The 12,794-nt window shown below is 38.2% G+C and overlaps 1 protein-coding gene and 1 pseudogene across 3 annotated transcripts in view; both read right to left on the bottom strand.

The window, feature by feature from the left end:
* Nucleotides 1-12,794, bottom strand: part of FAF2 (Fas associated factor family member 2) — a 100,620-nt gene that overhangs the window by 18,628 nt on the left and 69,198 nt on the right. For all 3 annotated transcript variants that reach the window (XM_077137709.1, XM_077137711.1, XM_077137710.1), the window contains 3 exons: nt 10,131-10,199; nt 2,933-3,067; nt 1,344-1,420 (listed from right to left, as the gene is read on the bottom strand). In XM_077137709.1, the coding sequence (XP_076993824.1) occupies nt 1,344-1,420; nt 2,933-3,067; nt 10,131-10,199 (281 nt within the window). The remainder of the gene's footprint in view (nt 1-1,343; nt 1,421-2,932; nt 3,068-10,130; nt 10,200-12,794) is intronic.
* Nucleotides 6,803-9,947, bottom strand: LOC143664743 (eukaryotic translation initiation factor 2D pseudogene; annotated as a pseudogene).

Here is a 12,794-nt window from a genome sequence, read left to right as displayed (position 1 = left end):
AAATCAAATTTATTGACACAAACATTCCAGAGAAAATTAAAAGCACAAAATAAAAGAAGTTGTGTATGTGGGGGAGTGGCTAGACATCCTTCAGAAGATTGATATTTTGAGTGTATCAGCAAATTCTAATTTATTCTCTGAAATTATATACTTTAGGATTATCTTCAAATCTTGGTGATTGATGATTGACAAAGGCTTTTAACTTTTTTCTCATTATAATATATATACCTAGATGATTTAGGACACTCAGCTTTAAAAAACACAAACAAACAGATGTCAATTCAATCTTCTTTAGATTTAAAAGATTCACGTGCCCATTTTTAATGAACAGTACTAATCAGTTAAATGGTGAGCCATTAAGAACTTGGTTAAAGCAAGGAAGCCATTAAGCAGACAGGTTCATAAACACCAAGGGGCCAAGGTAAAAGGTACTGATCTGATCCTTGCACTTCTGAGATAGCTGGGTCTTCGCCTTCAGCCTCTGCTCCCTAGTTGGTTGTCCTATATATGGAGGGAGGTACAGGTTGCCCTGTATGCAAGACCCAGACCACATATTCTAGTTATGTCTCTGGGCCTGGATACCCCATAAACATTTTAGTTTTCCCTTAAAGCCTAGGCATGGTTCATCTGCTACTCAGCTCTAGACCAGATACCACAATCCTGATGTGGCTACTAGATGGGGACCACTCAACGTTTTCTAGCCTTGGACCTACTTTAGCTTCCAATGAGCTCTTTGAATGGTGAATGAAGGAAGCTATAAGAAAGGTGATGGTATGAAGCAAATGCTGTATATATGAAAGGGTACCAGTATCAGCAACCTGAGTTGCCAGGGCAGAGGGAATGTACAGGCATATGTAGAGATGAAAGTGGTGTAGGAGGAATCTCAGGAAAAGTGGGTACTCTCAGAGCAAGAGAATTTGTTGGGTTTCTAAGTAGTCAGATGGAGTAAAAGTAGTTTAGGGTAAAAGTTATAAGGAGTGTGAAGCTAAGAGACAATGGTGGTTAAAAAGGACAGGGTATGAAGATTAACGAGGGAATATAGAGGTAACAAACAAGGTGGGGGGGTACTCATAAATGTAAGTAGACTGATTCTTGAAAATGATAGGCAAGACTTTGCAATGCAAAACAATTCCATTTCACAACACCTATCATTACACCTGAACAATTTAAAATATTTTCATATCCAATTTAAAGAGTGCCCAGGAAGAGCATTCAATCTGAAGACAAACTGACAAGTTAAAATTGATAGAGCATAAACCTTATTCTGATCTAAATTTAAGCTCCAACAGGATAGTTTAAACTATGCTGTTGCTACTAATACAAACATACAAAAAGATACGTACCTAAATATATCAAGTATCGTGTAATAGGTAAACCGGAATGGAAGCATTATCAAGTAATAACCCCATCCAAGCAGCCCCTAAAATTCCAAAAACAAAGTTAGACATCTTTCTAATTTTCATATTCCTAGTACATTACAAAATGGCACGTTCAGAACTTTATACTTTTTTTCATCCTTTCACATTATTTCTCCTTCTGCAATATGGTTCCCTCTCCTTGGCCACCTTAGCCTTCTTACAGACCAACTGCATTTGAGCTCATTTTGTTTTATACTACATATTTTTTCCCACATATTTTATTTTTGTGTTAAATCTGCTTTAACATATTTCCCACAGCAACGTACATCAGTTGTTAAATTCAATTGCAAGTGTCACATGGTGAATATACAACTATGTGATGATATTGTGAGCCACTGATTATATACTTTGGATGGGCTGTTATGTGTATGAAAATATTGCAATAAAAAATATATATATATACAAATTCAATTGCAAGTTTTACCTCTCCAAATGAGAAATATTTATTCGTTCCTTTTAGATTTAGATTTTTGCATCAAAATATGGTATATTTGAAAATAATATAACCATTATTATTACCTTGGATATTTGCATAGAAATAATAATTACATAAACTATAATATAAATTACCATTACAGCAGCTCATATTTAGTAATAATGTTTATTATTATTTTAGCTTTTGGAGTACTTTCTTATACATCATATTGAGTTAACTTGGGACCCTCTCTGTGTCCATGGCCAGGCTGACATTAGGGCCGTGACACCAAGCCAAGCCCCAAACAAGTCTCAAACATCGGATACCAACAGAACTTCTCCTTGAGATGCATAACTGTTGTAGGCACCTGTACTACCTCAGAATACCTAACACAACTACTTAGAAATTCCATTCTTCAAAACATTGTTAAGGGCTCCCTAAAAAGTACTGTAATGGGGTAAACTGCTGCAAAGTTAAAGGGGCTGCTTTCTTGGCCTTAAATACAAATACAGGAGGTAAGTATAATCCCAAGGATAAGAAAGAGAAATTCCAAGAAGTTTTTGGGAGTTCATTACCTATACATATACATCTGACTTTCCTAACTAGACTGCAAGCAATCTATAGGGGAGAAATGACTCTAAATTATCTTTGGATGCCCAGCAACAAAACACCAGGTATATTGGAGCACTCTTAAATATCCGTTGAATGTAAATGAACTGCCACCTTGCTGCTAACCCTTCAAAACTAATTTCAAAGATGGCTTCAAGTTCCCAAGAAAGATTCCAAATACTACTTAGGAGTTTAAAAATTAAGTAAACTGAAGCAACAAAAAACTCAATAAACAGACTCTACCTTCAAAGTGGGAGAGCTACTAAACATGTAGCATAATTTTTAAATGTGTAAGTAAGTCTACTATGTACTCAAAACAAGGTGCAGAAAATACTCCCCTAATAATTGCCAAAAGATAGAAAAAAGAGGTTCAGCTAACAGGTTTATATTTTGAAATTTCTTCAGCTCCTATCATACAAATATCAATATGGCCAAGAGAATGTATTTATAAAATAAAAAGGAGGTAAATTTCAGCTGCAAAATAACTTGCCCTTGGTTGTGGTCTTGAGACAACATAGCTGTAGATTCTGTGGTCTGCTGTATTAACCTGCAGGGGTCGGGATGGAGGTGGGTTGAAAACACTTGGTACACCCTCTTGCTCATTCAATCTGTCCTGTACAGCAGCCTGAGAAGGAAAAAAAATGCAACAAGAGTTTCAGTGATGCTCCAAATTAACCCAGAAGAGCTGAAGTAATTACTGCTTGGTTTTGGAGGAAGGACATCAATATACCAAAAGGTCACCTGAGGAGTGTATCTTCACAGTGTTTTAATAAATTTAACTTAAATATTAATACCTCTGCTGTAGTGGGAAGCAATGTACAATGAAAGCTCTAGAATTCATAAACAGGAGGGGAGAGAAAGAAACTGTCTGGAAGCTAAATGTATGCAACAAGCATAAGGCTTTATTAAGATGGTATATGCTATTTAGGGTGCCTGGGGTACAAGGTGCTTCAGTGTGCAACCTAAGGAAAGTTGTCCACATAGAACACAGTGTGGATGGTGCCCTTGGAGTTGTGCAAAGCAGTAGCCCAGATGGGATGGTATTTGATGGAGGGTTCTGGCATAGAGAAACTAAGATTTTATAACTCCCCACTCAGAGAAGTTATTTGGGCTTATGAGCCTCAGTCTCTCCACATAGAAAATGCAGAAACAATATTTCTTAGGATTAATTTGAAAGCTTAATGAGATGAATGTATGCAGATCCTAACACAACCCCTAGCATTTTGATACTCAAGTAATGCCAGACAGCTGACATTCAATAAAAAACTTAGTCCCCAGGAACAAATGTTAAAATAAATTGAGTAGATTGAAAAAAAAAAAACAAAAAAAAAATTGGTCCTGGGGTATATCATCAAGCTCGAGGAATGAGATGATCTAGTGCTTTGTCTTCCCACAAAAGCTTTTAAGTGACAAAACTTGGCAGACTTTCTAAGTCTACTCAGCAGGTAAACTCACTGCTTCCTCCTTACATGGGACATGACTCCCAGGGGTGTAAATCTCCCTGGCAATGTGGGACAGGACTCCTGGGATGAGTTGGGACCCAGCATCATGGGATTGAGAAAGCCTTCTTGATCAAAAGGGGGAAAAGAAATGAAATGAAATGAAGTTTCAGTGGCTGGCTGAGAGATTTCAAACAGAGTGAGAGGTTATTCTTATGCATTATATTGATATCCCTTTTTAGTTATGGTGTATTGGGGTGGCTACAGGTTAAGTACCTGAAACTGTTGAGCTGCATTCCAGTAGCCTTGATTTTTTTAAAAAATATTTTTTATTGTAAACCTTAAACAAACATACAAACATTCTTGACATACAAACATTCTATACATGTTGTACAATCAATGCCTCACAGTATCATTACACAGCAGGGTATTCATCATCACGATCATTTTTGAACATCTGCATCTCTCCAGCAAAAGAAAAAAGAAAAAACTCATACATATCATTCCCTCTCACTGACCACTAGTAATTTATTTTAACCTTTGTTTCATTTATACTAATTTATTTTAATCTTTGTTCTCCCTATTATTTGTTGATTTTTTGTTCATGCTTTTTACTCTTCTGTCCATACGGTAGATAAAAGGAGCATCAGACCCAGTTGCCTTGATTCTTGAAGAGGATTGTATAACTATATAGCTTTTACAATGTGACCACGTGATTGTGAAAACCTTGTGTCTGATGCTCCTTTTATCCAGGGTATGGACAGATAAGTAAAAAAATAAGGATAAAAAATAAATAAATAATGGGGGAGATAAAAGGTAAAAAATTGGATGATCGAAATACTAGTAGTCAATGAGAGGGAGGGTAAGGGGTATGGGATGTATGAGTCTTTTCTTTTTCCCTTTTATTTCTTTTCTGGAGTGATACAAATGCTCTAAAAATGATCATAGTGATGACTACAAAACTATGTGACAATACTGTGAGCCAATGATTGTATACCATATATGGATTGATTGTGAAGACTTCTCAATAAAACGAAGCAAAACAAAACAAACCTGACAGAACCATCTTTATGAAAGCTCCAGAAAACAGTTAAAGGGTTGCAGTAATAGGGTGAGAGTCAAACCAATAAAAAAGGAACTGAGAAATGGTAGGAAAATCCTTACAGCACCCTTGCTGGCCCCTCCTCAAATCTACTCACTGGCTCTGCATGGAGCCAGACCACACTCCCAGCACAAGTTCCTGGTCCCAAAAACAGAGGGAGCACATTACTGGGTTCATGTATGTCTGTGCCAATCTAACTGGCAGTGGCCTGAGAGCCTGAACCAGGACAGGTGTCATGGGCTTGCCATCCCAGAACTTGTGCTGTACACGGCTCACAGAGTTCTCTTACAACATGCTGTAGAAGAATCAAATCACAGCTGTATGGGAAGAACTTTTGCTGGCTACTGAACATACAGTGTGGTTCAGGGACTGTGAGGAAGCACAGTTTCTTGAGGAAAAGGGAACATTCAAATCTTTACATGCCAGTTTGAAAGGATTATGTGCCCTAGAAAGCATCGATGTGGCCCCAATGTTTGGAGAGGGTGGAGCTGAGAAAAAGGTGGTCTCCTCAGTGTTCCCCAAGGTTGCATTTGGAGAGGCGGGCCACTGTGTAGGCCCTTGGAAAGGGTGGGACTGCTGCTTTCTAAAGCCCTGAAGATAAATGACTCTCAGACTCTGAAATCTAATGGAGATTGCCCTGTAGGTTTCTCAAACTGTTGGGGTCTGGTGACCCTTGTGTTCCAATTCCTCCCTATGGAAATGGGAATATGTATCCAATGACTGTCCCTCCTTTGTATTTTGGCAGCAGATAACTTGTTCTGAGTTTTACAGGTCTAGAGTCAGAGAATTTTGCCTTAGGACAGACCATGCCTTAGGTGACTTTGATGAGATTTGGTACTATTTCTCACTTTGTATTGTATTTGTATTTTTCCTGAAATGGTTTAAGGCTTTGCGATACTATGATGGAGTAAATGTATTTTGAGTGAATGTAATATGGGAATGTATTCCCATATTATATAGGAATAATATGTCTTTTTAGGGTCCAGAGGGTGGAATGGGTTGGTTTGAAAGGATTATCTACTCTAGAAAAATCGTGTTTTAATCCTGATCTATCTGGTGGAGGCAGCCACTTTTTTTAATCCCGATTCAGCACTGTAGGTTGCAGCCACCAAGCAGGGGTCCAGACCACAGGTCTCCAAGTTCCGGACCACAGTCACCTTTTTATTAGAAGCTCTCTGTGCTAGGGTGATATCAACTGGACAGATTTTTCCATTCTTCACAATGGGCTCTTGTCCAGGAAAGGTCTTGATAAGCAGGCTGCAATTTTTCCAAACATCTGGTCAGGAGACTATCCCATGGAAGACTGTGTGCTGTTCATTTTTCTCTAAGATGCAGTCACAAAGGACAGGATCCAGCTTCACAAGGTTTTGGTTGTCTGCATTAACCAGGTCATTTTTCTTGGTGTCATTAATGATGGTTTGGACCTCACGGCCCTTAAGAATGCTTCCCTTCTCAGCAGAAACCATGGAGGTGAGAAGACAGTGGGATGATACATTTAAATTATTAAAAGAGAAAAACTGTCAACCAAGAATTCTATATCCAGCAAAATTGTCCTTCAAAAATCAGGGAGAAATTAAAACATTTTCAGAAAAAAAATCACTGAGAGAATTTGTGACCAAGAGACCAGCTCTGCAAGAAATACTAAAGGGAACACTAGAGACAGATATGAAGACAGAAGAGAGGTGTGGAGAAGAGTGTAGAAAGGAAGACCATGAGTAAAGGTAAAAAGAAGGAAAATTAGAAGGACATATAAAAGCCAAAAGGCAAAATGGTAGAGGAGGGTACTGCCTGGGCAGTATGAACACCGAATGTTGATGGATTAAGTTTCCCAACTGGGGGACATGGACCAGCAGAATGGATTAGGGAACGGGACCCATCTATCTGCTGTCTCTACTCAAAGGACATGAGGGCAAGGACACAAACGGACATTTGCACACCAATGTTTACAGAAGCATTATTTACAATTACCAAGGGATGGAAACAGCCAAAATGTCCATCAACAGATGGGTGGCTAAACAAACTGTGGTATATACATACGATGGAATATTATGCAACTGTAAGAATAAAGTTATGAAATATGTAACAACATGGATGGACCTTAAGGACCTTATGCTGAGTGAGATTAGCCAGAAACAAAAGGACAAATACTGTATGGTCTCACTGATATGAACCGACATTAGTGAATAAACTTGGAGAATTTCGTTGGTAACAGAGACCATCAGGAGATAGAAACAGGGAAAGATATTGGGTAATTGGAGCTGAAGTGATACAGATTGTGCAACAGGACTGAATATAAAAACTCAGAAATGGACAGCACAACACTACCTAACTGTAATACAATCATTAAAACACTGAATGAAGCTGAATGTGAGAATAATAGAGGGAGGAGGGTAGGGGGCACAAATGAAATCAGAGAGAAAGATAGATGAGAAAGATTGAGATGGTATAATCTAGGATTGCCTAGAGTATATAATGACAGTGACTAAATGTACAAATTTTAAAAATGTTTTTGCATGAGGAAGAACAAAGGAATGTCAGTATTGCAGGGTGTTGAAAACAGATGGTAATTAATATTTTAAAATTTCAACTTACATGTGAGACTAAAGCAAAAAATGTTTATTTGGTACAAATTTTTATTTGACTAGTGCATTTCCTAATATAACTTATGTGGACAGTTTAACTGAACACCATAAATACTTGGAATCTTGGGTAGGACATGAGATTTTGTTGGTTTGTCCAGAGTGATGCCCCGATGAATCCCAGAGTGATTTGATCAGTGAGTAGAAAAGTATTTGCAAAGTCCCCTTGGGGGAATGGTGAGAATGGGGGAAAATTCATCCTCCCCAAGTTGAATTCTTGATATTCTCACAAGCAGTGTGGACAACCAAAACTTTAGGCTGAGCCCCCAGTCTTGGGGTTTGTTCATATAAAACTTTATCCAACAAAGCATAGGTCAAGCCTACTTAAAATTAGGCCTAAGAGTCACCCCCAAGAGAACCTCTTTTGTTGCTTAGATGTGACCTCTCTCTCCAGCCAACACAGCAAGCAGACTCACCACCCTCCCCCTGTCTACGTGGGACATGACTCTCAGGGGTATGGACCTTCCTGGCAACGTGGGACAGAAATCCTAGAATGAGCTGAGACTCTGCATCAAGGGATTGAGAAAACCCTCTCGACCAAAAGTGGGAAGAGTGAAATGAGACAAAATGTCAATGGCTGAGAGATTCCAAACAGAGTCGAGAGGTTATTCTGGAGGTTATTCTTACGCATTAAGTAGATATCACCTTGTTATCCAAGAGGAAATGGAGAGGCTGGAGGTAACTGCCTGATATTGTGGAGCTGTGTTCCAGTAGCCATGTTTCTTAATGATGATTGTATAATGATATAGCTTTCACAATGTGACTGTGTGATTGCGAAAACCTTGTGTCTGATGCTCCTTTTATCTACCTTGTCAACAAATGAGTAGAACATATGGAATAAAAATAAATAATAGGGGGAAAAATGTTAAAATAAATTCAGTTTGAAATGCTAGTGATCAATGAAAGGGAGGAGTAAGGGGTATGGTATGTATAATTTTTTTTTCTGTTTTCATTTTATTTTTCTATTGTCTTTTTATTTCTTTTTCTGAATTGATGCAAATGTTCTAAGAAATGACCATGATGATGAATATGCAACTATGTGATGATACTGTGAATTACTGATTATAAATGTAGAATGGAATGATCACATATTAAGAATGCTTGTGTTTCTTTCCTGTAATTTTTTTTAAAAAGTTAAAAAAAAAAAAAAAAAAAAAAGAATGCTTCCCTTCTTGTGGCCAGACTCCTGGAACAGCAGAGTCATGTTGGCTGGGACACAGTAGAGGGATTTCACATCTAGAAGGTGATAAAGCTGTCACCATCACCCTCCTGGGTAGTCTGGGAAGTCAGAGAGGGCTTGGGAATGATGAAAGATGTCCTTCTTGGGTACCTACAGTCCACTGCCACAATACTCTCCACCCCTTTGCTCAGCTCCTTCACCTGTATAATCTGTTCCATTGCTTATGCTGCAGGAACTTAGAGCTTTTTGAAGCTTGACTTCTTTATGTCCAGTTGTGGTCCTTCAAGGCAGCAGCAACAGATTGTCCATTTGTCCTTGAGGGGTCTTGCTGTCCAGGGTGTCCTGGTTTAGGCCTCTAATACTTGTGTCTTCTGAGGCTTCTGACAGGGACTTCTCACACATCTGGTGTGCCTCACGTTTCCCTGATAGTGGGGTCCACCTGGTTGGAACCCTTCACTTCACTGAGATCTGGGGGATCCCAGGCGAGTGGAGCAATGGAGAGTGGAGAGGACTTGTCTCCAGATCACCACAAGTGGTCCTGGTAAGTGTGGAGCATGGAAAAACTCCTTGCCTTCAGGTCTGAAGTCAGCACCTCAGCTGTGGACATGGCAGCAACTCCAATTGCAACAGGGGCTCTGTTCCCCACCAAGGCAAATGTACCAAGGCAGACCAGCAGGGAGGCACCACTAGTCTGGGCAGCATCAAATCTGCTCCCCTCACCAGCTCCTCAAGTACCAGAGGCCATGTTGTGAAGGCTGACGGAAGATCAGAATAGGACCACAAGGTATATACTGTTGGATACAGATTTTTCTCCAGTTCATAGGATGGGGTTACCACCACTAATATACACAGTCACTGCATCCCCTCTGTAAGCATATAACTTCATAACGTTGAGCTTCTCCTTTCCAAGGACTAACTCAGCCCTGATTGAGTTTCTCTGATGATGGGGAAAGCAGCTGTCACATCAGCTTGAAGTGTTCTCCTGTCAAATCCCTTAATGGCCATGTTGGACTTGACTCAAATAGGCCTTGGCAAACTTGTCTGCTGGACTGGCCTGGGGAAAATAAGGAGAGCACAGAAGCTGGGGGCTGTCAAGAAAGCAAGGGCATGGTGGTTGACTGGCCTACAGCCCTTGGGGCAGCCATGCTAGGATGCAGCTGGGAAAGCAGCCTGGATGGAAAACCCACACCTTTATTTTTTAAAATTAAAGAGTTGTAATTATAAAAAACATATATGCGGAGGGGAACGATTCCTAAGATATGGAAAAACATGTCTTTAATTATTTCTCAAACCAGGGTAAAATAAACTAAGAATGAATCTTACTATACCTCTATGTTCCAGTTATGCTGTTCCAAGGTATGGCGACATTGGTCCATAGATTCTATGCCAGTCAGGTCCTGAAAAGGATAAACAAGAAGTTACTTAGGGAAAAATCAACAGTACGCTTGTGAGTATTTTTATCCCTCGTAGAAAACTTATGAATACAATGCTTATGAACACCTTGAAACTTTGGATTGTTCCCAGTTTTCACCTTGTCTCTGACCAAAGCTCCTTCTCTGGCTTTCCTTTTCCAACTCTCTAAATGTAAATTTTCCTAAAGACATAAAATCCCTGAATTACAACCTTCTACACCCCTCTCTGGCAATCTCATTCAATCCTCAGGCTTCAACTACCCTTTTCTACAAAGATGAATCCTAATTTAATCTCTGGATCTGGCATCTCTTCTTATGTTTAGCAACTTGAATAGGTATACTACCTGTTCAAGATTCCCATGTAGATGTGCCACCAGTATCTCAAATTCATCATTTAAAACCACCCTATCTGTTAACAACATCACCGTTCTCCAAAACATCTAGGCAAAGATGATATTTGAAACCTCAGCCTCATCTTTGAATTAATCTATCCCTTGAACTTTCTATTTTATTGATCAAGTTCCAACAGTTCATTTTCTATCTCAAATGTGTGACTGCATTTCCATTTTCACTGTCAGTAGCTTTATTGATGCTTTCATAACTCCACAAGTGAATGATAATTTCTCTTCCTCCTTCTGAATCTTTTTCAAATTTGTTATTATTTTTTCTCGTCTGAGTTACTCATCTGTTTAAAACTATTCATTTGACTGGATAACAAATTGCAAAATCCTGACCCTGGCATTCAAGGGTTTCCATAATCTAGTGCAACTTAGCTTTCTAACTTACATTCTCAGTATTTCCTTTCAGATGCTCAGTATGCAACAAATCTAACTGTTCAAGTGTACATTTCAGGTACAGAGTCTCCATATAGCTATAACCCAGCCTTCTTTCAAGGTCCAATAAAAAGCTAAATCTATTCATCCATCCTTTTATTCAACAAATGTTTATCATATGCTTATTCTGTGTATTACTATGTCCAAGGACTATAAAGATGAATCAGTATAGTCTCTATCTATCCTTAAGAAACTTCTCTCAACAACCAGAATTAGGAAAAAGAAAATGATCTCTACCTGGCAAGAATCTGATAGCACTAGACTAATAGTAAGGAGACTGAGGTTCTTGCCCTGATTTTGTACCCTGTAACCATGGACTGGTTCTATTTAACTCTGTACAACATCAGAAGTTCACGCTAGACAGGATATCCTTCCCAGAGCTTAAAAAACAAAAAAATTAATTAAATAAATAAATAAAACTGAAGTGTGGATTCTTTCAAAATATAATTCTTTCAAAAATTGTATTTTGAAATTAGATAAGTAGTTTGTAAACTCTACTAATGAAAGCTTTTTAAATGTTAAAGATATTACACAAATGTTAAATAATATTGATGTATATAGACAAATCAGTTTTCCTTATCCTTTACTCTATAGGTGACCTATTTTTTTGTTGTTCTAATTTTATTTTTAAAATTATCATTCAGTAAAATAAACTTTTTAAATGTTGTAGAAGTCTATGAATTTTAATGTATGTTTAGATTCATCTAACCACCACCCCACTGAGAATATAGAATAGCTCAATCACCCACCAAAAAACTCCTTTGTGTTATCCCCCTATAGTCACACTGAGGAGGAAAAAATAAACAAAAGTATTACAGAATTGGTATATATGCAATGTTAAAATTAGAAAATATAGACAAGAATTTAAAAAATAAAATTTCACAGTATACCACCCAGAGATCACCAAATATCCTTCTGGATATTTCTGTGTACATGAGTATGTGCATATCTTTTAAAACTACAATGACATTGTCCAGATATTGTTCTATAAACTGCCGTTTCTCCGTCAACGATATTCACTTTTCCATTTCACTAAATTTCCATCTCATCTAATAACCAGATATAGTCAAATTTCCCGTTGTAGAAGGTCAGACAGCAAATAATTAATGGGCTATACAGTCTCTGTCATAACTATTATAACTTTGTGGTGTGAAAACAACCATAGGCAATACAAAAATGAATGACTGTGACCATATTTCAAAAAAACTTTAGAAATATAGAAGTTGAAATCTGAGTATTATATAATTTTCACCAGCTCAAAAAACATGCTTCTTTTGATTTTTTTAAAAAAATCATTTAAACATGTAAAAAATCATTCTAAGCAGGTGGGCAAGAAAAAAAAATGCACTGGATTTGACCCATGGGTTATATAGTTTACCAACTCCTTAAGGAGACAATCAGAATGACTGAAGAAGAAGTGAGGAGGAAATAAACCCCTCTCCACTACATGAATCAATATTATTTGATGCCATGAACACTAATACCACCCAAAACTATCTCAAGCATCACTGATTTGTGTCACATTTCCTAGAGCTCTGTTAAGAGCTTTGATAGCTTGAAGAGTCTGAATTTTAGTTCCTCACCATTTCAGTACCTTCCCATTTTGGCTGTTGCATTCTGGCCTGTACCCTCCCCCCACTCCCCACTCCCAATTTCCTATACTATAGTCACTGCAGAGGACTGGGATGCCCTGGGCACCTCCTGCTTTATACACATTCTCTTTAAGATTTGAGTTGTACTCTTACCA

Source organism: Tamandua tetradactyla, chromosome 20 (assembly GCF_023851605.1).
Source record: "Tamandua tetradactyla isolate mTamTet1 chromosome 20, mTamTet1.pri, whole genome shotgun sequence".
In the NCBI taxonomy this organism is placed as follows: domain Eukaryota; kingdom Metazoa; phylum Chordata; class Mammalia; order Pilosa; family Myrmecophagidae; genus Tamandua; species Tamandua tetradactyla.
The sequence above is the reverse complement of the archived record's forward strand: the minus strand, read 5'-3'. Positions and strand labels throughout refer to the sequence as shown.